The sequence below is a fragment of the Oncorhynchus tshawytscha genome, linkage group LG18 (genome assembly GCF_018296145.1).
Source record: "Oncorhynchus tshawytscha isolate Ot180627B linkage group LG18, Otsh_v2.0, whole genome shotgun sequence".
NCBI lineage: Eukaryota > Metazoa > Chordata > Actinopteri > Salmoniformes > Salmonidae > Oncorhynchus > Oncorhynchus tshawytscha.
Window position 1 is genome coordinate 901,396 of NC_056446.1, and position 26,877 is coordinate 928,272.

The following is a 26,877-nucleotide window of genomic DNA, read 5'->3' on the forward strand; positions in this document are numbered from 1 at the left end:
GTGGAATGTTAGCTAAAACAACTGGACCCAGCCTCGGTAGAACGTTGACGTGCATCGGACAATCCCATGCAATTGGGACAGTCATTGCACTTTGAAACCGACGCCCACGTATGGGACTGCCCACGTATGGGACTGCCCACGTATGGGACTGCCCACCGGGCAAAATGCGCGAAAAGAGTGTGTCCCCGAACGCACGTATTTTTTTGTACATACAGTGTGTTTTACGCTATCCTTATAAAAATCTGATGTTCGTTAACAAACTTTGCAGCAGAGAACACTTTCTAATAGATCATAAAATGTACATGCCATGCTCAGCCAATGGGTGCAGCAAAGTTCTAATAAACGCATGCCTTGGAGATGTCAAAGTTTATTCTAATTTGCTTTTATGCTGAAATGTAGCCTAAACATAATCGGCGGTCATTATAGTAAATGCCCGTGCATGTGGAGACGAACGGCAATACACATAGGCTATTAATCAAATTAATGATGAGGAAGATATGCCTAATTCAATTGTACAGGCCTACATGTATAATATAATAACTAGCCTACTATGCCAGTATCACATAAATCACATTTTCTATGTTCGTCCATTTTAACTGCAAGCATTCAACTGAGTAATGTTACCTGCCTTGTTACTCTACTGTGCACCCAGTCTCGGGAGGGTTGGATTTGCGTGAGTGGGGCTCGATCAGGCTCAGTGCGGTGAACGAGCTCAAACAGCGGCTGTGCGGAAGTTCTGTCATCCGTGCTGCAGAAGGGGCTTCGCCCTCGCGATTATTCTCGTCACAACTTTATGCTTGGATAAAAGCGTTTCAGGTGGAACTTCTGGACAGTACAACCCAACTTGAGTTTTACTACAGCCACAGTCGGCCACCTTTGTTTTCGGTGAGTAATTATTCAGTGTTTTCACAGGGTCAACATTCCTGCGTTTGGAAAAACCTTGTGTCTTTTTTCACCTAGCGTGAATGCGGGAAGCAGCGCGGGGTGGCAGTGCGTGCTTGCGTGACATTTCCGACAACACTGCCGTGGAGCTCTCCATTTTGGTTTCACTTTGTTTGGTCCCCCGATATTTTCAAGAAGTATCACTCTGTTGCTCCGATCGGAATGATTGTAAATCTGTCTAGCTGATTATTACTATTTATTGCGGTATGATTGACAGACATGATGTCCGCGCGACAGTCTCCAAAATAGGCCAATGAAGATGCGTGGGTGGGATGTAAAACCTCTCAATTTGAGCCGTCGTTGAGTCCTGACAAAGAAACTGCTGTTTTGAACCACAAACATGAGGGTATTTTTACTGACTGCACATTCTCAAAGTAGACCATTGATGATAGCAGATAGTTCATTGTGGTCAACTATGTTCAAATGCATTCTAGACTGTTATAGATTTAGGCTTGAATAGCGGAAAGACATTTCTGATGAACTCAACTTCCTTCACCATGGAGTTGATTTTAGTCAGCTAAGGCTTAAAATAAAAAAAGGCTACAAATGCTTAGTTATTGCAGACTGAACTCCTCTATGTCAACACTGTAGAACATATGTCATTGACAGGCTGGCTGAATATCACATCAAAAATGATAAGCTATATAGAATTCGATCCTTTTTGCTTCCCGAGGTACACACACAACTGAGTGGCTGGAGGCCAGAGTCTGCCACGGTGTAGCACGCCTGGAGTATAGGGATTAAGGGCCTTGCTAGAATAACCGAATCACAGCAGATTTGTCCCTATTGTACCCTCTGGTTGAAGGCCCACCCCAGCTAACAAGAACGTCCCCACAACTTTAGAGAAGGTTCCTTAAGAATCTCATTAGGTCATTAAAAAACGTTTTCATAGGAATGTTTGTGTGATGTGTAATGAATGTTTCTAAGAGACCATCTACTTAATGTCACATAGATCCTACCCAGAATATGGTTACCATTTTATCACAATCTAAGATGTTAATGTTCTAGACACGTTTTATAGGATCATTTCTGTGTATCAGTTGTCAGGTGTAATTGAACCCCCAAAGAGTTTAATTACACCTTGTTGCTGTTTCCGAGCCTATCAAATCAAATTTTATTAGTCACATGCGCCGAATACAACAGGTGTAGACCTTACAGTGAAATGCTTACTTACAAGCCCTTAACCAACAATGCAGTTTAAAACATAAGAATAAGAAATAAAAGTTACAAGTACCTGTTCACCTCGCCTTCCAGCCAGAATGCAAGGTCAGTACAGGTGCATCAAAGCTAAAGGCCGTCAGATTGTTAAACAGCCACCACTAGCACAGAGAGGCGGCTGCCTAGCTACAGACTTGATATCATTGGCCACTTTAATAAATGGAACACTAGTCACTTTAATAATGCCACTTTAAGAATGTTTACATATCTCACATATCTCACCTCATGTATATTCTGTATCCTTCACTATCTATTGCATCTTAGCCACTCTGTCACCTCTCATCCATATATTTTATACTTCTACTTTCTCATCCTATTCATTTACTAGATTGTGTGTATTAGGTTTTGTTGTGGAATGTGTTAGATATTAGGTTTTGTTAGATATTACCTGTTAGATACTGCTGCACTGTCAAAATAGTCTGGGTAGCCATTTGACTAGATGTTCAGGAGTCTTATGGCTTGGGGGTAGAAGCCTCTTGGGCCTAGACTTGGTGGTAGCAGAGAGAACAGTCTATGACTAGGGGGCTGGAGTCTTTTGCAATTTTTAGGGCCTTCCTCTGACACTGCCTAACATCAAGGCTCTGATTGGTGAACCACTGATCAATTCATAGCTCTTTGTCTGTTGCCAAGGTTGGGGAGACTCACACACACAGGGATTTTAACTTATGTATTTTACACACTGAAGTAGATTACATTGTGCATGTTCATTTATACAGTAAATATTCAACATTTTCTCACCTGGGATTTGAACTCACAACCTCTTGGTTCATGGTATTCCGATCTTCCCGTTACGCCACTGTGTCCAGTAACGTATTGGTTAATCTGACTGTTCTCATCATTGATTTGATTTACTTATTTCAAGAGCTTTCTGTATAGTTGTCTAATGTTGGTGAGGCATGTTAACCTGTTTTTAATGATAATCCTGAATCACTATGATCAATAAAATATTTTTGTGTACATTTAAAGTTAGACTATGAAAAAAATCACTCAGCCATTTCCTAGTTAGCAAAATTGTAATAGTTGGCCTAATTTCAGTTTGAGGCAAAATCAGCTAGTATAGTGTAGAGAATCATTGTACCATCTAAACTGCTGTGAAATATGTTTTCCATAACCTAAAATATTGTATTTTCAACTGTTTGAAGCTGGTGTACAAAATCAATAGTAAAAGACACAAAAACTAAACTTACGGCTCCCAAGTGTGGCAGTGGTCTAAGGCATGGCATCTCAGTGCTAGAAGCGTCACTACAGACCGTTTCAATTCCAGGTTGTATCACAACTGGCCATGATTGGGAGTCCCATAGGGCGGTGCACAATTGTCCCAGCGTTGTTAGGGTTTGGCTGGGGTCGGCCGACATTGTAAATAAGAATTTGTTCTTAACTGACTTGCCTAGTTAAAGAAAAAATGTGTTTTCAAAAAAATAACTGAAAGCATAGAAATAGGGCACATAGAACAGATCTACCGCTTCTTAGACTTGCTTACAATGCGAATGACAGATCTATAACTCTCATTTCTATGTTAATCTGGTCTGGTCCCCCAAAAAGTGTTGCCACTTTAACAGAGCTGAGATTTACTTCAAAGTGCATTCACTCTATTGCTTACACCTATAAAGTTGTTTCCTTGACATAAACACAGCAAAAAAAGAAACGTCCTCTCAATGTCAACTGCGTTTATTTTCAACAACCTTAACATGTGTAAATATTTGTATGAACATAACAAGATCCAACAACTGAGACATGAACTGAATAAGTTCTACAGACATGAAACTAACATAAATGGAATAATGTGTCCCTGAACAAAGGGGAGGTCAAAAGTAACAGTCAGTATCTGGTGTCGCCACCAGCTGCATTAAGACATTTCTGGGGGAATGGACCTAGCCCTCACCCTCCAATCCAACAAGTCCCAGAGGTTTTATTTTATTTTATTTCACCTTTATTCAACTAGGCAGGCTAGTTGAGAACAATTTCTCATTTACAACTGCGACCTGGCCAAGACAAAGAAAAGCAGTTCAACACACACAACAACACAGTTACACATGGAATAAACAAACATACAGTAGAAAAGTATATACACAGTGTGTGCAAATGAGATGGGATAAGGCAATAAAATAGGCCATAGTGGCAAGGTAATTATGATATAGCAATTAAACACTGGAGTGGTAGATGTGCAGAAGATGAATGTGCAAGTATAGATACTGGGGTGCAAAGGAGCAAAATGAATACAGTATGGGGATGAGGTAGTTGTATGGGCTATTTACAGATGGGCTGTGTACAGGTGCAAGGATCTGTGAGCTGCTCTGACAGCTGGTGCTTAAAGCTAGTGAGGGAGACATGAGTCTCCAGCTTAAACGAAACGGGTCGCACTGTGATAGACTGCATCCAATTTCTTGAGTAGAGTGTTGGAGGCTATTTTGTAAAAGACATCGTCGAGGATCTGTAGGATGGTTAGTTTTACGAGGGTATGTTTTGCAGCATGAGTGAAGGATGCTCTGTTGCGAAATAGGAAGCCGATTCTAGATTTCATTTTGGGTTGGAGATGCTTAATGTGGGTCTGGAAGGAGAGTTTACAGTCTAACCAGACACCTAGATATTTGTAGTTGTCCACATATTCTAGGTCAGAACCGTCCAGAGTAGTGATGCTGGACGGGTGGGCAGGTGCTAGCAGCGATCGGTTGAAGAGAATGCATTTAGTTTTGCTTGCATTTAAGAGCAGTTGGAGGCCATGGAAGGAGAGTTGTATTGTTTTGAAGCTCAACTGGAGGTTAGTTAGCACAGTGTCCAAAGAAGGGGCAGAAGTATACAGAATGGTGTTGTCTGCGTAGAGGTGGATCAGAGAATCACCAGCAGCAAGAGCGACATCATTGAGAAGAGAGAAGAGAGTCGTCCCGAACCCTGTGGCACCCCCATAGAGACTGCCAGAGGTCCGGACAACAGGCCCTCCGATTTGACACACTGAACTCTGTCTGAGAAGTAGTTGGTGAACCAGGCAAGGCAGTCATTTGTGAAACCAAGGCTGTTGAGTCTGCTGATAAGAATGTGGTGATTGACAGAGTCGAAAGCCTTGGCCAGGTCGATGAATACGGATGCACAGTCTTTCACCTCTTTGGGCTGAGATCCCGCTAACGGGATCGATATGACAACAGCCAATGAAAGTGCAGGGCGCCAAATTCAAAACAACAGAAATCCCAAAATTTAAATTCCTCAAACATACAAATATTTTACACCATTTTAAATATACACTTCTTGTTGATCCCACCACAGTGTCCGATTTCAAAAAGGCTTTATAGCGCAAGCAAACTAAAAGATTATGTTAAGTCAGAGCCAAGTCACAGAAAAACACAGCCATTTTTCCAGCCAAAGAGAGGAGTCACAAAAAGCAGAAATAGAGAGAAATTAATCACTAACCTTTGATGATCTTCATCAGATGACACTCATAGGACTTCATGTTACACAATACATGTATGTTTTGTTCGATAAAGTTCATATTTATATAAACAAATCTCAGTTTACATTGGCTCGTTACGTTCAGTAGTTCCAAAACATCCAGTGATTTTGCAGAGAGCCACATCAATTTACAGAAATACTCATAATAAACATTTATAAAAGATACAACTATTATGCACGGAATTATAGATCAACTTCTCCTTAACATACATTTTCAATAATGTTCCAACCGGAGAATTCCTTTTTCTGTAGAAATGCAATGGAACTCAAGCTAACTCTCACGTGAACGCGCGTCCAGCTCGTGGCTCTCTGGCAGACCTCTGACTCATTCCCCTCTCATTTGTCCCCTCTTCACAGTAGAAGCATCAAACAAGGCTCCAAAGACTGTTGACATCTAGTGGAAGCCTTAGGAAGTGCAATTTGACCCCATAGACACTGTGTATTCGATAGGCCGAGAGTTGAAAAACTACAAACCTCAGATTTCCCACTTCCTGGTTGGATTTTTCTCAGGTTTTTGCTTGCCATATGAGTTCTGTCATACTCACAGACATCATTCAAACAGTTTTAGAAACTTCAGAGTGTTTTCCATCCAATACTAATAATACTATGCATATATTAGCAACTGGGCCTGCGTAGCAGACAGTTTACTCTGGGCACCTTATTCATCCAAGCTACTCAATACTGCCCCCAGCCCAAAGAAGTAAATCAATGGCGGTTATGATATCGTTTAGGGCCTTGAGCATGGCCGAGGTGCACCCATGACCACCTTAGAAGCCAGATTACAAGGCGGAAAATGTACGGTGGGATTTGAAACGGTCGGTGATCTGAAAGACAGGGTAGCATAGATATAGGTCTGTAGCAGTTTGGGTCTAGAGTGTCTCCCCCTTTGAAGAGGGGGATGACCGCGGCAGCTTTCCAATCCTTGGGAATCTCAGACGATACGAAAGAGAGGTTGAACAGTCGAGTAATAGGGGTTGCATCAATTTCGGTAGATCATTTTAGAAAGAGAAGGTCCAGATTGTCTAGCCCGGCTGATTTGTAGGGGTCCACATTTTGCAGCTCTTTCAGAACATCAGCTATCTGGATATGGGTGAAGGAGAAATAGGGAGGCTTGGTCGAGTTGCAGGGCAGTTGACCGGGGTAGGGGTAGCCAGCTGGAAAGTATGGCCAGCCGTAGAAAAATGCTTATTGAAATTCTCAATTATAGTGGCTTTATCGGTGGTGACAATATTTCCTAGCCTCAGTGCATTGGGCAGCTGGGAGGAGGTGCTCTTATTCTCCATGGACTTTACAGTGTCCCAGAACCTTTTGGAGTTTGTGCTGCAGGATGCAAATTTCTGTTTGAAAAAGCTAACCTTAGCTTTCCTAACTTCTTGTGTATTTTGGTTCCTAACTTCCCTGAAAAGTTGAATATCATGGGGGCTATTTGATGCCAATGCAGTACACCACGTGATGTTTTTGTGCTGATCAAGGGCAGTCTGGTCTGGAGTGAACCAAGGGTTATATCTGCTCCTGGTTCTACATTTTTTGAATGGGGCATGCATATTTAAGATGGCGAGGAAGGCACTTTTAAAGAATAACCAGGTGCTCAATGGGATTGAGAACCAGGCTCTTCGCTGGCCATGGCACAACACTGACATTCCTGTCTTGCAGGAAATCACGTACAGAATGAGCAGTATGGCTGGTGGCATTGTCATGCTGGAGTGTCATGTCAGGATGAGCCTGCAGGAAGGGTACCACATGAGGGAGGAGAATGTCTTTCCTGTAGCGCACAGCGTTGAGATGGCCTGCAATGACAACAAGCTCAGTCCGATGATGCTGTGACACACCGCCCCAGACCATGACGGACACTCCACCTCCAAATCGATCCCCCTCCAGAGTACAGGCCTCGGTGTAACGCTTATTCCTTCTACGATAAACAGAAATCCGACCATCACCCCTGGCGAGACAACCGTGACTCGTCAGTGAAGAGCACTTTTTGCCAGTCCTGTCTGGTCCAGCGATGGTGGGTTTGTGCCCTTAGGCGACGTGGTTGCCGGTAAATGTCTGGTGAGGACCTGCCTTACAACAGGCCTACAAGTCCTCAGTCCAGCCTCTCTCAGCCTATTGCGGACAGTCTGAGCACTGATGGAGGCATTTTGCATTCCTGGTGTAACTCGGGCAGTTGTTGTTGCCATCCTGTACCTGTCCCGCAGGTGTGATGTTTGGATATACCGATCCTGTGCATGTGTTGTTACACATGTTCTGCCACTGCGAGGACGATCAGCTGTCCGTCCTGTCTCCCTGTAGCTCTGTCTTAGGCGTCTCACAGTACGGACATTGCAATTTATTGCCCTGTCCACATCTGCAGTCCTCATGCCTCCTTGCAACATTATGGCGTTAGTCATTAGTGCTGGTGGCTTGGGTTCGAGACCCGCTAGGCCGCAGGGGCGGGCAACTCCAGTCCTCGAGGGCCTGATTGGGTTCACGCTTTTTCTCCATCCCTAGCAAACACAGCTGATTAATCGGATTGCATTCTAAACTGAAGATCATGATTAGGTGGTTATTGGAGTCAGGTGTGTTAGCTGGGGTAAAACTGTGACACCAATTAGGCCCTCGAGGACTGGAATTGCCCACCCTTGCAGGGAATCACCCTTCTCTCACATCCCTAGCAAAATATGTTAATGTCATTATTTGGGAACAGTTAGAACTTATTTCAAAAGTTATATTTGAGATGCTCAGCTATGTAGAATTAATAAATACTGATAATTTATGAAGTAGTGTAAATCTAATTTTATTTGTCACATACACGTTTAGCAGATGTTAATGCGAATGTAGCGAAATGCTTGTGCTTCTAGTTCCGACAATGCAGTAATAACCAACGAGTAATCTAACCTAACAATTTCACAACAGCTACCTTATACACACAAGTGTAAAGGGATGAAGAATATGTACATAAAGATATATGAATGAGTGATGGTACAGATCGGTATAGGCAAGATGCGGTAGATGGTATCGAGTACAGTATATACATATCAGATGAGTAATGTAGGGTATGTAAACATTATGTTAAGTGGCATTGTTTAAAGTGGCTAGTGATACATGTATCACATAAAGATGGCAAGATGCAGTAGGTGGTATAGACTATAGTATATACATATGTGATTAGTAATGTAGGCTATGTAAACATTATATTAAGTAGCTTTGTTTAAAGTGGCTAGTGATATTTTTTTTTTACATGTATGGCAGCAGCCGCTCAATGTTAGTGGTGGTTGTTTAACAGTCTGATGGCCTTGAGATAGAAGCTGTTTTTCAGTCTCTCGGTCCCTGCTTTGATGCACCTGTACTGACCTCGCCTTCTGGATGATAGCGGGGTGAACAGGCAGTGGCTCGGGTGGTTGTTATCCTTGATGATCTTTATGGCCTTCCTATGACATCGGGTGGTGTAGGTGTCCTGGAGGGCAGGTAGTTTGCCCCCGGTGATGCATTGTGCAGACCTCACTACCCTCTGGAGAGCCTTACGGTTGTGGGCGGAGCAGCTGCCGTACCAGGCGGTGGTCCAGCCCGATAGGATGCTCTCGATTGTGCACCTGTAAAAGGTGCTTTTGGTGACATGCTGAATTTCTTCAGACTCCTGAGGTTGAAGGGGCATGGGTGGACCAATTCAGTTTGTTCGTGATGTGTATGCCGAGGAACTTAAAGCTTTCTACCCTCTCCACTACTGTCACTACTGATGTGGATGTCCACGATCATCTCCTTTGTTTTGTTGACGTTGAGTGTGAGGTTATTTTCCTGACACCACACTCCGAGGGCCCTCACCTCCTCCCTGTAGGCCGTCTCGTCGGTGTTGATAATCAAGCTTACCACTGCAGTGTCGTCTGCAAACTTGATGATTGAGTTGGAGGCGTGCATGGCCATGCAGTCGTGGGTGAACAGGGAGTACAGGAGAGGGCTCAGGACACACCCTTGTGGGGCCCCAGTGTTGAGGATCATCGGGGTGGAGATGTTGTTACCTACCCTCACCACCTGGGGGTGGCCCGCCAGGAAGTCCAGTACCCAGTTGCACAGGACGGGGTCGAGACCCAGGGTCTCAAGCTTGATGACGAGTTTGGGGGGTACTATGGTGTTAAATGCTGAGCTGTCGTCGATGAACAGCATTCTCACATAGGTATTCCTCTTGTCCAGGTGGGTTAGGGCCATGTGCAGTGTGGTTGCGATTGCGTCGTCTGTGGACCTATTGGGACGGTAAGCAAATTGGAGTGGGTCTAGGGTGTCAGGTAGGGTGGAGGTGATATGGTCCTTGACTAGTCTCTCAAAGCACTTCATGATGACGTAAGTGAGTGCTACGGGGCGGAAGTCATTTAGCTCATTTAGCTTAGCTTTCTTGGAACAGGAATAATGGTGGCCCTCTTGAAGCATGTGGGAACAGCAGACTGGGATAAGGATTGATTGAATATGTCCGTAAACACACCAGCCAGCTGGTCTGCGCATGCTCTGAGGACTCGGCTGGGGATGCCATCTGGGCCTGCACGTTAACATGTTTAAATGTTTTAATCACTTCAGCTGCAGTGAAGGAGAGTCCGCAGGTTTTGGTAGCGAGCCGTGTCAGTGGCACTGTATTGTCCTCAAAGCGAGTAAAGAAGTTGTTTAGTCTGTCTGGGACCTCTACATGCTTTGTAAGTAGGAAACACTGCCGATTTGGCAGGTTATCAAATACTTGTTCTCCCCACTGTATACAGAATAACAACAGTACATCCTGCCAGCACACCCACAAGTGTGCTGAATGACACGTGGAAGAGAGCGAGGAACAAGATGGGAGAACAATCCAGGCTGTTTGCTCTTTGACCAGCGTAATGAAACAAGCAGGGAGCAGATTTCGAACCCTCAACATTCTAGCCCGAAGTCAGCACGCTATCGACTGTGCCCAAATGTATTAATTGGGGTTGGGGCCAATTGTTGCTAAAAACACTTTATCAATTGGAATCTTTAACAAGTGGAAAGGGGACAAAGTATTATTATTAGTTTTTCACAAGCGTAGCAGGCTGTGAATTCTGCTGACAATGTTGCTAGGATGGGCTATTAGCTAAACAATAGACTATCCAACCTTTACTAAAGAATTGTCTAATACCCAAGCTAGGTGTGGAACCCCCCCCCCAACTTGCAACAAGTTATTCGTATCCATCTTTCCACATCTACCTACACACGTACAGTGGGGAGAACAAGTATTTGATACACTGCTGATTTTGCAGGTTTTCCTACTTACAAAGCATGTATAGGTCTGTATTCTTTTTTAATCATAGGTACACTTCAACTGTGAGAGATGGAATCTAAAACAAACATCCAGAAAATCACATTGTATGATTTTTAAGTATTTAATTTGAATTTTATTGCATGACCTAAGTATTTGATACATCAGAAAAGCAGAACTTAATATTTGGTACAGAAACGTTTGATTGCAATTACAGAGATCATATGTTTCCTGTAGTTCTTGACCAGGTTTGCACACACTGCAGCATGGATTTTGGCCCACTCCTCCATACAGACCTTCTCCAGATGACAGCCCTACATGCTTTGTAAGAAGGAAAACCTGTCAAATCGGCAGTGTATCAAATCCTTGTTCTGCCCACTGTACCTACCTTCACACGGTTAATGTTCAGAATTTAAAAAAAATCATAGATAGATATATATATCAATCGATCATGGCTCCCGAGTGGTGCAGCGGTCTAAGGCACTTCATCTCGGTGCAAGAGGCTTTACTACAGTCCCTGGTTCGGGATCAGGCTGTATCACATTCAACCGTGATTGGGAGTGCCATAGGGCGGCGCACAATTGGTCCAGCGTCATCCGGGTTTGGCCCGGGGGAGGCCTTCATTGTAAATAAGAACTGGTTCTTACCTGACTTGCCTAGTTAAATAAAGGTTCAAATTAAAAACAACTGGCGGGTAACCACAGCGCAATCAATAGGAGGTAAACAGTAGCTGGTGCTGAAAATATAGCTCTTTATTATTCTTTATTTCTTTATTAGGCCTACTTACAGGTGCAACTGGTCAAAAATGAATAATCAATCAATAGGAGGTAAACAGTAGCTGGTGCTGAAAATATAGCTCTTTATTATTCTTTATTTCTTTATTAGGCCTACTTACAGGTGCAACTGGTCAAAAATGAATAATCAATCAATAGGAGGTAAACAGTAGCTGGTGCTGAAAATATAGCTCTTTATTATTCTTTATTTCTTTATTAGGCCTACTTACAGGTGCAACTGGTCAAAAATGAATAATCAATCAATAGGAGGTAAACAGTAGCTGGTGCTGAAAATATAGCTCTTTATTATTCTTTATTTCTTTATTAGGCCTACTTACAGGTGCAACTGGTCAAAAATGAATAATCAATCAATAGGAGGTAAACAGTAGCTGGTGCTGAAAATATAGCTCTTTATTATTCTTTATTTCTTTATTAGGCCTACTTACAGGTGCAACTGGTCAAAAATGTAGCATCTTCCATAAAACAATCATTTAAAGAAAAAAGTCTACACGTTCAAACTAAAACAATGTAACTAATAATTAAAAGCGCACATTTGTAAATCCTAAACTCTAAAAGTAATTGGAAAGGTTGATACAAATTATGTGTGACATAGTAGTTACAAAAAAGAATGTATCCCTTCATGCAATGTTTCCTATTAGTAGGACAATAGACTTTTTATAGCCCGACTGTTGTGAAAATCCCTCAACTTGCTATGTATTCGATGCTTATGTACTCTAAAGTGTTAAATTTCTAACTCAAAACATCTTTATGCTATCATTAATCTTCTTGATCTTCTTCCTTTTTTTGTAGCAATTTTAAGCAAATTGCACAAGGGCCTCAGTTGATTTGTCTGTGAAGATGACATTGTTGAATGTCTCACCAGCTTTGTTCCATGCCTGGGCCTGCAGGACGCAAAGTTCTTTGTTTGTCAGACAAATCTTTGGGTCGTATTAATTCATTAAGAATGATATAAAAGCACCTTAGGATAATAAAAAATTCCCCTTAGATATTAATTTAGAGTGCTCCAATCCTCTAAATGCAATTATTGGCAGAGAGTAACGTCATAGAAAAAAATATTTTTGCGATATACTGTAGGCCTACCATGGGTGAAATGAGTCTCACTAGTGTTGAGTAATGTGCTGTTTAAAATGGTCTTATTTATTTAAAGAGCATATTGAAGTTAGAAGCAAAAGCCTACAACTATATTAGCACCGTTTCATGCTGCTCTGAGGCAAGCATGGGGACTGGTCCTGATAAATCAGATTTTTATTTTCACTTAATCTCCGTTTTGGTATTGGTTAGACAAGAATTAGAAAATTAGGGTACAGAAATGTTATGCTCTTAGTGTAACCTTTATTTAACTAGGCAAGTCAGTTAACTTCTTATGGATCAGGTCCCACCTCTACAACTTCCGGTGAAATTGCAGAGCGCCAAATTCAAATTAAATCACAAGTGCAATACATCAAAATAAAGCTTCACTTAATTGTTAATCCAGCCACCATGTCAGATTTCAAAAAGGCTTTATGGTGAAAGCAAACCATGTGATTATCTGAGGACAGCGCTCCGCACACAAAACTTTACAAACAGTTAGCAGCCAAGTAGATTAGTCATGAAAGTCAGAAGTAGCAATAAAATTAATCACTTTGATGATCTTCATATGGTTGTACTCACAAAACTCCCAGTTACACAATAAATGTTTGTTGTGTTCGATAAAATCCCTCTTTATATCCAAAAACCTCAATTTTGTTGGCACGTTTTGTTCAATAATCCAATTCCTCAAGTGCGGTCACAAGAGGCAGATGAAAATTCCAAAAATCCGTAAAGTTCTTAGAAACATGTGAAACGATGTACATAATCAATCCTCAGGTTGTTTTTAGCCTAAATAATCAATAATATTTAAACCGGACAATAGCATCGTCAATATAAATGAAAAACAAGAAAGATGCGCTCTCGGGATTACGCACCAAACAGGTTGGGGACTTCTCATTGAAACCGCTCATTCTCCCTCAATTTTCAGAATAAAGTCCTGAAAAAATGTCTAAAGATTGTGCACAGCTAGTGGAGTCCATAGGGAATGGAATATGGGTCCTATCCCTTTAAATGGTGGATTGGCTTTCAATGGAAAAACACCCATTTCAAAATAATAGCACTTCCTGGATGGATTTTCCTCAGGTTCTCGCCTGCCATTTCAGTTCTGTTATACACAGACATTAATGTAACAGTTTTGGAAACTGTAGAGCGTTTCCTATCCACATCTACCAATTGTATGCATATCCTAGATTCTGGGCCTGAGTAGCAGGCAGTTTACTTTGGGCACGCTTTTCATCCAAAATTCCGAATGCTGCCCCCATCCCCAAAAAGTTTATAAATTCTTATTTACAAGGACAGCCTACTCTTTCCTCGTGCCCTGTGGGGCTTCTTTTGCTAAATAGCCCAGTACTGTACTGCCGACTGTCACGTTGTACAGCACCATATTTTCTGTTCCATCCTAATGGAAACCCAGAGGGTTTTTCATATTTCTTGGACTAGAAAAAACATAATATTAGTCAATTTAATTAAGCAAGTACCAGTCAAAAGTTTGGACACACCTCCACATTCCAGGATTTTTCTTTATTTTTACTATTTTCTAAATTGTAGAATAATAGTGAAGACATCACAACTGTGAAATAACACCGGTCTCCTGCGTGCCCCGCATTCTGTAGTACAGACTGCTCTCCCTTATGTAAGGAATTAGGCACTTTCCCATGTTTACTACAGTAAAACAAAATGTTTACTACAGTATTGTATATTGCACAGTAACCTAATAAACAAACACATTTCATCAATATAATAATGATAAAAATACTCTTTCAAAATGCAGATGATTATTTAGTTATGGATCCATAACGAATTACTATGGGAATAAATATTGCTGATTTACAGAAATATTGGTACAAATCTGTCTAATGAAGGCAAACCATTTAGACTCCTCCAATCCCGTAGCCTACTCCCGACCGTCACGTTTTTCAGCGCCGTATTTTCCATTCCACCCTGACGGAAACCATGAGGTTTTCGTTTTCCATTTTTCTCTGAATAGAAATACCATAATATTAGTCAAATTAACCTCTCTGCAACACCCATCCCGGATCCGGTATAATTGTCATCAGCAACGCTGAATATTATAGCGCAACAGTCAAATAATATTACTAGAAAGTATTAATATTCATGAAATCACAAGTACAATATTGCAAACACAGCTTAGCCTTTTTTTAACCTCTTGAAGCTAGGGGGCACTATTTTTATGTTTGGAAAAATAACGTTCCCAAAGAAAACAGCCTATTTCTCAGGACCAGATGCTAGAATATGCATATAATTGACAGATTAGGATAGAAAACACTCTGAAGTTTTCAAAACTGTCAACATTTCGTCTGTGAGTTAAACAGAACTTATATTGCAGGCTAAAACCTGAGGAAAATCCAATCAGGAAGTGCCCCTGTTTTTGAAACCTCTCTGTTGTTATGCATGCCTATTGCCCATTTTAAAGGGATATCAACCAGATTCCTTTTTCTATGGCTTCCCTAAGGTGTCAACAGCCTTTAGACATAGTTTCAGGCTTTTATTTTGAAGAATGAGCGTGAACGACCACATTGCGTAAGTGGATAGGTGGGGGCTCTCAGAGTGAGTTGTGAGCAAAAGAGAAAGGCGACCATTGTTTCTCCCGGTCCTAGTGAAAAGCCAACTGTCCCGGTTGATATATTATCGAATAGATATTTGAAAAACACCCTGAGGTTTGATTATAAAAAACGTTTCTGTGGACATTGGATATAATTTGGAATTTTTGTCTGCGTTGTCGTGACCGCTCTTTCCGGTGGATTCCTGGGCATAACGCACCAAACTAACAGAGGTATTTGGATGTAAAAAATATCTTTATGGAACAAAAGGAATTTGTTGTCTAACTGGGAGTCTCGTGAGTGAAAACATCCGAAGATCATCAAAGGTAAACGATTCATTTGATTGCTTTTCTGATTTTCGTGACCAAGTTACCTGATGCTAAGTGTACTTATTGTTTTGTCGAGCGATCGATAAACTTACACAAAAGCTTGTATTGCTTTCGCTGTAAAGCAACATTTCAAACAGACAACAGGTGGATTAATTAATTAAGCTACATTTCTTAATCAATCCCATATACTATGTTATTGCAAAAAAAAAATTGTAATGCCAATACGGAATACTATCAAATGCTTCTCAAAGGTGGTCAAACTAGCAATAACTTGCATTAACAAAAAATAATGTCTGACAAATAGATAACGTGCCACAGAATGCTGCAGCAGCCCGCAAGGTGTGCCGCAGTATGACTATATATATATACTATCATTCTTTATATAATTTATCTTTGTTTCATAGTTTATTTTTTATTTAGCTTAGTCACCTGATTTCTTAATTTTCAGTACATTTGCCATACCTTTTGCCTCATCTCTCTCAGCCAAACAATTTTTCAATTCCTCATCAATCCAAAGGGATTCAACAGTTGTGTGATCTGATTCGCCGAAGTTGGGACGGGGATGGCTTCATAGTGGGGCGGTAGGTAGCCTAGTGATTAGAGCGTAGTAACCGAAAGGTTGCAAGATCGAATCCCCAAGCTGACATGGTAAAAATCTGTCATTCTGCACCTGAACAAGGCAGTAAACCCACTGTTCCTAAGCCATCATTGAAAATAAGAATTTGTTCTTAACTGACTTGCCTAGTTAAATAAAGGTCAAATCTTTTTTTAAATGGATGTTTGTGTATACATGGTGTATACGCTGGACCCTCTTGTGGGGCAGAATACATGTTGGTGATTTTTTTGGCAACATTTGTTTCAGACTGGTTTGATTTGAAAGTCACCCGCAACAATAAAGACTACTTCCGGGTGAGAGGATTCTTGCAGGCTAATGATCCTTTACAGTTCGCTGAGTGCCGCCTTGGTTTTGCTTGTGGCGGTATGTACACAAATGTGATAATAACACACGTGAATTCCCTCGGCATATAGTGGGGTCGGAGAAAGTTATGTCAAGGTCAAATGTTACACACAGGTCAAAATTGGCATCCTCTGCCTCGTAGGTGTAGTGGTCCAGGGTGATGAAGTAGAAGCCTGACTAACCTTGTCAGATATGTTTTCTACACATACTGATCCGTCATCTGAGAACAACTGCAGTGAGAGAGAGAGTAAAAATAGGAAATGTTATAGAGTTCATTTGGAGTTGGAAAGTTTAACATCTTAATGTTGCATTCAAGGTAACAGTGCATTTTAAGACTGTTGCTGTATCAAAAGAGGCAACTATGGATAATCCATTAGCAAAATAAATGATAACATACTATGTGGGACTGAGTCAAGTACCAATCCATGCCACTCATCAGTCAGTATGGCTTAGTATTAAACAGCCTACTGTCATTTCACGCCCAACCCTTGTCATGGAGAGCTATCCTCCTACAGGTTCCCTTCATCCCTTACCTGTGTGTGTGTGTGTGTGAATGTGTGTGTGTGTGTGTTTAGGGATGAAGTCAACCTATAGGAGGATGGCTCTCCATTCAGTACAGAATTATCCTCTGTATAGAACCATCTTTCTAACCAAATAGACAGCAGTTGATAATAGTTAATAACATAATGATTTTGATATTTGTCACATGCCCCAAATACAACAGGTGTAGGTAGACCTTACAGTGAAATGCTTACTTACAAGCCCTTAACCAACGATGCAGTTTTAAGAAAATACCAAAAAAAAAAGTAAGAGATGAGAAAAACAAATAATTAAAGAGCAGCAGTGAATAACAGTAGCGGAGCTATATACAGGGTGTTACGTTACAGAGTCAATGTGAAGGCTATATACAAGGGGTACCGATACTGTGTCAATGTGGAGGCTATATACAGGGGGTACCGGTACTGTGTCAATGTGGAGGCTATAGACAGAGGGTACCAGTACAGAGTCAATGTGGGGGGGCACCGGTGTCGAGGTAATTGAGATAATAATGTACATGCAGGTAGTGTTGTTAAAATGGCTATGCATAGATAATAACAGAGAGTAGCAGCATGTGGGTGCAAGTAGTCTGGGTAGCCATTTGATGAGCTGCTCAGGATCCTTATGACTTGGGGTAGAAGCTGTTTAGAAGCCTCTTGGACCTAGACTTGGCGCGCTGGTATCGCTTGCCGTGCGGTAGCAGAGAGAACAGTCTATGACTTGGGTGGCTGTTGTCTTTGACAATTTTGTGGGCCTTGCTCTGACACCGCCTTGTGTAGAGGTCCTGGATAGCAGGAAGCTTGGCCCCAGTGATGTACTGGGCCGTACACTCGTAACCTCTGTAGTGCCTTGCGGTCGGATGCCAATCATTTGCCATACCAGGCAGTGATGCAACCCGTCAGGATGCTCTCGATGGTGCAGCTGTAAAATCTTTTGAGGATCTGAGGACCCATGCCAAATCTGTTCAGTCTCCTGAGGGGGAATAGGTTTTGTCATGCCCTCTTCGCGACTGTCTTGGTGTGCTTGGACCATGTTAGTTTGTTGGTGATGTAGATGCCAAGGAACTTGACGCTCTCATCCTGCTCCACTTCAGCCCCGTCGATGAGAATGCGGGCGTGCTCGGTCCTCTTTTTCCTGTAGTCCACAATCATCTCTTTTGTCTTGATCACGTTGTGGGAGAGGTTGTTGTCCTTGCACCACATGGTCAGGTCTCTGACCTCCTCCCTATAGGCTCTCATCGTTGTCAGTGATCAGGCCTTAATGATGGTGTTGAAGTTGTGCATGGGCGTGCAGTCATGGGTGAACAGGGAGTACAGGAGGGGACTGAGCACGCACCCCTTAGGAGCCCCCGTGTTGAGGATCAGTGTGGCAGATGTGTTGTTACCTGCCCTTACCACCTGGGGGCGGCCCATCAGGAAGTCTAGGATCCAGTGGCAGAGAGACATCAGAGATTGTAACATTCTCTGTTTCACGGAAACATGGCTCACTCGGGATACGTTATCGGAGTCGGTACAGCCATCTTGTTTCTTCACGCATTGTGCCGACATAAACAAACATCTCTCTGGTAAGAAGAAGGGCAGGGGTGTATGCCTTGTGATTAACGAGTCGTGGTGTGATCATAACAACATACAGGAACTCAAGTCCTTTTGTTCACCTAACCTAGAATTCCTTACAATCAAATGCCGACCGCATTATCCACCTAGATAATTATCTTCAATTATAATCACAGTCGTGTACACCCCCCCCATCAGACTATTAAACAGCCATCACTACATTGGTGGCTGCTGCCAACATACTGACTCAAATCACTAGCCACTTTAACAATTAAAAATTGGATGTAACAAATGTATCACTAGTCACTTTAAACAATGCCACTTTATATAATGTTTACATACCCTACATTACTCATCTCATATGTACAGTGGGGCAAAAAAGTATTTAGTCAGCCACCAATTGTGCAAGTTCTCCCACTTAAAAAGATGAGAGAGGCCTGTAATTTTCATCATAGGTACACTTCAACTATGACAGACAAAATGAGGGGAAAAAAATCCAGAAAATCACATTGTAGGATTTTTAATGAATTTATTTGCAAATTATGGTGGAAAATAAGTATTTGGTGACCTACAAACAAGCAAGATTTCTGGCTCTCACAGACCTGTAACTTCTTCTTTATGAGGCTCCTCTGTCCTCCACTTGTTATGATTGGTTGAGGGCCGATAAGGCGGTAGCCCTACCCACCGGTGCCATCATGAACAAGTCATCCTATCTACGTGACTAATGCCCTAATGACTATTCCTCCATAAAGCATCAAAGCAATTAGAGGAACTCTCAGTTCCACAAATGATTAATTACAGGGGTGATTGATAGAAGTCATGGTTACCTGCAAGAAGTCCAGAGTGATGTGCATAGAGGAGAGGTACTTTGAACAGAGTGGACTCCTGTATCTCCTATCTCTGTCAGCTAAGCAGAGAGCAACTTCCCCACCTCATAGTTAAAATGGGCCTCATGGAGAGAGGGAGATGTTTAGAAGTCATTCTCTTTAATTCTAGCTGCACAAAACTGCCAGAGTAAAAGTAATCAAATCTCCATCTACCTCCTCCACCACTCCTTCCCAGTCATTGGTCTTTCAAGCCCTCCTTCCATACAACACCTCATTAACTTAGCTAGTGCTCTTGTTTAAACCAAAGATACTGGTTACTTTTCTGTGGTTAAACACTAACTAGCTCTCTGCTAGCTGATGCTAACCTAGCTTGCCTAATCAATAGCCTGCTTTAATAGCAGAAGCTAAAATAAATAACTATTGATAATTGAATATTGAAATCATAGTTGATTAGCTGGTTGGTTAGATTCTGGACTGAAAAATGATAGCGCTTAGCTTTTTATTATCGTCCCTACTTCACCATCACCTTGACTTTCACCATCAAAATCCGGTTTCCACTAAATAACATAGCCACGTCGTAAAAATGTATGAAAACATTTTTTTTTTTTAAATTTTGGTCTTAATTTAAGGTTAGGGTTCAGATTTTAATAAGATACTCACTTATTTCTAAGAATGTAAGCGAGTTTAGCCATAATCGTTGTGACTTTGTGGCTGTGTTATTTCGTGAAAACTAAGTTCATTGGCCATAATTGTCACCTGCAATAAAAGATGAGTAAAAGATTGCAGTTGCGAGAGCAAGATTTTTTGGTGTGAGAGGATAAATCCATGTCAGGTGCGGAGTGTACGTGTGTACGTGAGAGCTCAGTAACTTCTGAGAACATGTAGTATCTCTGCAAAACAAATCTCTGCTCTCAAATTAATATTTTGCAGGTGGTAACGATGTTCTGCATGCTCAAACTCACACTTGCAAGTTTAATTTGCGTGCCTCTGCTGCCTGTGTGCCCGCTACACTCATCCTCTGCTCACTGGACTTCTCCTCTGTGCTTTTTTTGCTCAATGATGTTTCATCAAGCTCAACATTTCCATCTTTCCATCTCGCACAATGGACTTTAGAGGCCCGATTTGATGCCAAAGCTAGGTGGTCTACAGCATTGTCAGCCCAGGAACACCACTAAAAATGCATCTAGCTATTACATTTGGTAACATCGCACAAATATACACTACCGTTCAAAACGTTTGGGGTCACTTAGAAATGTCCTTGTTTTAAAGTCCATTAAAATGACATCAAATTGATCAGAAATACAGTATAGACATTGTTAGTGTGGTAAATGACTATTGTAGCTGGAAACTGATGATTTTGAATGGAATATCTACATAGGAGTACAGAGGTCCATTATCAGCAGCCATCACTCCTGTGTTCCAATGTCACGTTGTGTTCGCTAATCCAAGTTTATCATTTTAAAACGCTAATTGTTTATTAGAAAACTTGTTTTCAATTATGTTAGCACAGATGAAAACTGTTCTGATTTAAAGAAGCAATAAAACTGTCCTTCTTTAGACTAGTTGAGCATAATTTGTGGATTCGATTAGAGGCTCAAAATAGCCAGAAACAAGGTACTTTGTTCTGAAACTCATCAGTCTATTCTTGTTCTGAGAAATTAAGGCTATTCCATGCAAGAAATTGCCAAGAAACTGAAGATCTCATACAGCGCTGTCTAATACTCCCTTTATAGGACGGAGCAAACTGCCTTTAACCAGAATAGAAAAAGGAGTGGGAGGTCCCGGTGCACAACTGAGCAAGAGGACAAGTACATTAGAGTGTCTAGTTTGAGAAACAGACGCCTCACAAGTCCTCAACTGGCACCTTCATTAAATAGTACACGCAAAACACCAGACTCAATGTCAACAGTGAAGAGGTGTGACTGGGATGCTGGCTACACTGCATAAAACCCACGAGTAGCCCAATGCCTTTATTTCAACTAGCTAATGTTAGCTAGCTAGCTAAAGCTATACTGAACAAAAATATACAAGTAAAGTGTTGGTCCCATATTTCATGAGCTGAAATAAGATCCCAGAAATGTTCCATATGCACAAAAAGCTTATTTCTCTCCAATTTTGCGCACACATTTGTTTACATCCCATAGATATCGTTAGATTCCTTTGAGAACAAAACAGTCTGAACAGAAGATGTTAGCTAGCCAGCTAAGTAGCCGTATTTGCTAGCTTCAACATTGTCTACACTAAGATTAGTAGCTAGCTGGCTAAAAACTCCACCCAACACTTACCTACCAGTCCATGAGAAAGGGGCCATTTCGGCACCACTCTTCCAACTTTCAAAATGTATTCCAAAGTATATCCAGTTTCTGGATTGGTCATGAGCAGTCTTTTTCTCGCTTCTTTTTCACTTTTGGTGTCAAAAACCGAGAATTATGCTTGTTTCTGTCGATATTTTCTGAAAATGTTGTCCCTGCTACCAGGACAGTTTATCTGCAAACAAGTTAGCTAGCTTGTTGGCTTAGTCTGCTCTGTGTTTGCTTTTGGCGGCTGTAGCTCGCAGGTGACTTTCTTTCCTCTTCAGCCCCGAAGCCATGGCAGCAGCGTCGTTTGAGTAGGCATGATTTAGCACAATGACACACCTTGCCCAAAAGGCCAGCCCAAGGCTCAACCCTATTGTATTCATTCAAAGTGAAAACACAACACAAGATGTGGGGCAACCTGTGGATTCCACCTTTTTTAAGGCATGAGTGTTAATCTTTAAAAATAATTTAATAAGAAACCATTCATCTGTAAATTATCGAATGCCTAGGAGTGTGGAGTACCTACAATTGTGTTGTTATGTTGTGTTTGTTGGGTCTCCTCTTGTGTTGTGAAAAGACTGATTTAGATATGTCTCTTATATTGTTGCATTTAACCTTTATTTTTCTCAGGGTATCATGAAGAAATAACAGCTTCATTTAGCTTATAAAGACATCGTAAGACATGCAATTGGTCTCTGCACAAGTTTACACACTTGTTTTCGAACAGATTTGGTGCTACATTGCTGTTGTTTAGCATCTGTAGATTTAAGCATTGCTTTGCTAATTCTCTCCTCTCTGCTCCTTTTCCAGTTTGATGGCGAGGCCGAGCCACAGCGAGCATGTCCTGCAGCAGTTCAACAACCAGCGGGAGTGGGGCTTCCTGTGTGACTGCTGCATTGCCATCGGCGACATCTACTTCCGGGCCCACAAGGCCATGCTGGCTGCCTGCAGCTCCTACTTCCGCATGATGTTCATCCGAGACCAACAGGGGACGGCGCGCATGGACCTCAGCAACATGCAGATTAGTGCAGAGTGCTTCGACCTAGTCCTGCAGCTCATGTACTTGGGCCGCATCGTGGTGGGCAGCTACGAGTTCGAGGAGCTCAAGGCCTCAATGGCCTTCCTGCAGATGTACTACATCCCTGACTCCCTGGAGGACCTCGGGGACATCAGAAGCGCCTCAAACCTCACACCGTCCTCCTCTTCCTCGTCCAGCTCCTCTTCCTCCGCTGGCCCGGCAATTATCGGCAAAATGATGTTTGGAGTCCGCATGTATGAGCAGCAGAAGCCAGGTGCCCCAGAGAGCAAGCCCAAAGTTGCAATTACTGCTGTGCAACCAAGCATTCCTGTCCCAGTCAACAGGCCTCCACTCATGGTGGAGGAAGTGGCACCCCCTTTGGTAGTAGTAGCATCACCGTTTCTAGACAGTGTAGCTGAGCAACCTTGTGACCTGCGCAAGAGGCCCAGCGCCCGGATCGCCACCTTAAAAGAGCGCCCCCGCTTCGGACGCACATACACCTGCGACGACTGCGGCTTTGTTTTCAGCTGCGAGAAGCTGCTGATTGAGCATATCCTCACCTGCACCAACCGTAAGGCCTTCAAGGTCCCCAGGACCAGCGCAGAGGCAGACAATGATTCCAGCAAGGCGGAGAGCTCGGCCTCTGAGGAGATGGAGGAGCACAGGGTGGTCTGCAAGGCTAGAGGAGATTGGCCGGACCACAAGTCTGACTCCGACACGGCGATCAGATCTGTGGCAACTGGTACGGAAACCGAGCCTGTGTCTGCCAGAAATATCACCATCAAGGTAGAGCTGGAAGAAAACGTGGTGTCCGAGATGATGGATGGCATTAAGGTGGTCCAGGTGGAAGATATCAGTGCGAGGCACAGTGCACTCAATGACACTATGAGGGACCCAATTAAATTTGACCAGGAGCCCAAGGCTGGTGTTTCCGTCATGAACGACAGCAACAAGCCATTTGAAGGGCACATGTCCAGCAATGAGGATTCTGGCATACCTGCTAAAATGCACAAGATTAAAGAGGAGAAGAAGGACGGCGAAAGTTTGCCATGTGAGCTGTGTGGAGAACTTCTCACGGAGGAGTACCAGTCAGCCCACTACATCTCCAGCCACATGGGCCACATCTGTGCCTGTGGGAGGTGTGGCCAGGTCCTAATCAAGGGGTGGCAACTGCAGGAGCATGCTGAGCGCTGTGGCGAACCTCAGAGTGCGGACACTGACTCTCATGGGGAGGAAGGCGACACGCCCCTGCCAGAGGACCTGCAGGCCATGGACGATGGGCTGCTGGAGGGGGGCGACCTGGCCTGCCCCCACTGTGGCCTGCTTTTCCAGAGTGAAAGCCTGGCCTTGGAACACGCTCTGACCTGCCACGAGCAAGAGCTGTTCCGCCCTGTCCTGCTGAAGGATGACGGTGTCGAGCCTGACCACCGGCGCAAGCATTTCTGTGCCATCTGTGGTAAGGGCTTCTATCAGCGCTGCCACCTGCGGGAGCACTACACCGTCCACACCAAGGAGAAGCAGTTCAGCTGTCAGACGTGCGGCAAGCAATTCCTGCGTGAGCGGCAGCTCCGGCTGCACACCGACATGCACAAGGGCATGGCGCGCTACATCTGCCCCGTGTGCGACCAGGGCACCTTCCTCAAACACGACCATGTGCGCCACATGACCTCGCACCTGTCGGCCGAGGAGACTATCTGCCAGGTGTGCTTTCAAATCTTCCCCAGTGGAGAGCACCTGGAGAAGCACATGGACGTGCACCTGTACATCTGTAGCGTCTGTGGGGAGAAGTTTCGCCTTCGCAAGGACATGCGGAGCCACTACAACTCCAAACACACCAAAAGACTGTGTCCTGCCTGAATTAATGTCTGTCTGTTACTTCAAAGTCATAAACGTGAGAACAAATGTATGCACTTAAACACCAAAAAATAGAACCTACTAAATCTGCACTTTCAAAAATGTATGCATAATCGAAGTGTCTTATTGCCTAAAAGTTTAGGCATATATTTTTGAGTTTGATGTCTGTGTGTTTAGTACAGGGGTGGAAAACAAATCATGTAATTTCATGACATTTCCACATACAGTAGACAAATCCTTAGCACATTTGCCACACACAGTAGAGTGGCGCAGCGGTCTAAGGAACTTCATCTCAGTGCTAGAGGCGTCACTACAGACTCCCTGATTCGAGTACACGCTGTGTCACAACCGGCCGGGATTGGGAGTCAGATAGGGTGGCGCACAATTGGCACAGTGTCGTCCGGGTTTGGCTGGTGTTCTAAACTGACTTGCCTAGTTAAATTAAAAATGTAAACATTTATAGACAAATCCTTAGCAAATGCGTTCCTGTTTTAATGCTTTTGGAATCTAGTGTCTAGCAAACAGACTGTGCAATACACAGTTAATGAAGTGGATTCAAATGAAGCTTCTTTATTATTTAATATGAATCCACACTTCAATATAGTCTTGTTGAGCAGTTACTGTACCAGCACATTTAAAATGATGTCAATACACAAAAACACTAGAATTGCTCCACTGGTTGAAACCAGAACAAATAGAAACGCATACTGAATATTGGCAATGGTTATAACTTAATTCCCTATGAAATTGTTCATGCCACAAAGGCAAGAGCATGCACTCGCTCTTTTGCATAATCAATTATTTAATCTGTTGTTCAGATTTCATGGCAATGTAGGGGTATTGTAAATTACCTATACAATTAGCAACATAACTTCTGTACCCAGTGACTAGGACAGCCATCAATTTGGCTTTACAGACAAATCAAAAACTGTAATATTTCCTTTTTGTATACTGTACACAGCCTAAAATCATTAAGTCTGAATCCACTCTTAGGAACTTTTATGTACTAAGTGATCTCTATTTCATTCATGTTACTTTAGCCTTCTCTTCAGCTTGGATAGGTATCAAAGTAAAATTTGTGTTACATTTAAAGCTTCCCTTTACATTAGCCTTTGTATTAACTTGGCTGCATTTACACAGGCAGACCATTTCACTAACTGGTCTTTTGACCAATCAGATCAGCCCTTTTGTTTGATTGCATTGCACAGCCAATATTAAGGTTTGTCCTACATTGGTGTTGTATTGCGGGGAACTACTTGAGCAATATGTCTCCTGCATGTTAGATAGTATCACACACATGTTGCTACTGTGAAATGCCAATCATGTTTGTTTCACTGCAGAGAGAACATAATCTCTGAAAACATCTTGACATGACATGAATTAGTGTGGGAGCTAGTGAAGCCTCTTAAACCATCACAATGTAGCTTACAAAATAACCATGTATGGATGTTGTCTATTAGTTACCTTAACAGGGTGACATTCCTTCAGGGGCTAAAATAATCATTATTAATGAGCAAGCAAGCAAATGTTTGTATAATCCACAACTCAGGGCCCCATTCAATCAAAATCAGGGTAAAGGACATTTCCTTCACACAGTAACAGTTTTTCAAGAACCATGCATCTTCTGTGTATAACTGTACCTTATGAGCTAACATGGTTCTGAGGAATAATTTTCCCCCCCTTATATTACATAGCCTAACTATTGGACGGAAATGAGTTTGAGAACCCAAACTGGTGTTATACAAAAGCATAGGTCATTTTGTATTTAACTTCTGGAATTTGTTATTGGATTTTAGAACCTTTAAAATAATACATACATACAATCTGATCACTCACCCCAAGTGATGCTGATTTCCCTTGGTAAAAGGTAGGTACATTCAAAGGTTAATTTTCTAGCTGTTTGTTACTTTTCACAGTAGTGTTAAATGGCTCTTTAGTATGTATCCTGTTTCAAAAGATCAAGAGTGATGAGTCATCTTTTAAGGATCTGAATTTAGTTTATCACTGTCACTGTTTTTTGGTGGTCATTTCATTGTTTTTATTTTATTTTTACCTTTAAGGGTTGTGTTGGTAACAAGGTCACGCTCAGAAATGTCAGTTTTGTTGGTTGACTGTTTGGGTATCTGAGAGGTCAAAACATTATCGCACCGGTTTGTAAAGCTGTTTAAAAAATATATTATTTACCCACGATTAATGTTTTCATTTGGATATTGATGCTTTTTCTCAAGGTCTGAATAAACCAAGAGGACACTC

General features: G+C 42.3%; 1 protein-coding gene across 2 annotated transcripts; it reads left to right on the forward strand.

Moving 5' to 3' along the window:
- The first annotated feature begins 597 nt into the window (after positions 1–597).
- On the forward strand, positions 598–26,877 carry LOC112217384 (zinc finger and BTB domain-containing protein 1). Of its 2 annotated transcripts, none has more exons than XM_024377614.2 (2): positions 598–885; positions 22,563–26,877. In XM_024377614.2, exon 2 carries the CDS (start codon positions 22,567–22,569, stop codon positions 24,625–24,627), a length of 2,061 nt encoding a protein of 686 aa, XP_024233382.1. In that variant the 5' UTR covers positions 598–885; positions 22,563–22,566; the 3' UTR covers positions 24,628–26,877. The 2 variants fall into 2 exon arrangements, with proteins under 2 accessions (XP_024233382.1, XP_024233383.1); XM_024377615.2 differs by lacking the exon at positions 598–885 and adding an exon at positions 1,006–1,288.

What these genes read in the sequence shown, in the direction of transcription:
- LOC112217384 (XM_024377614.2), top strand. Translation starts at nt 22,567, where the DNA reads ATGGCGAGGCCGAGCCACAGCGAGCATGTCCTGCAGCAGTTCAACAAC.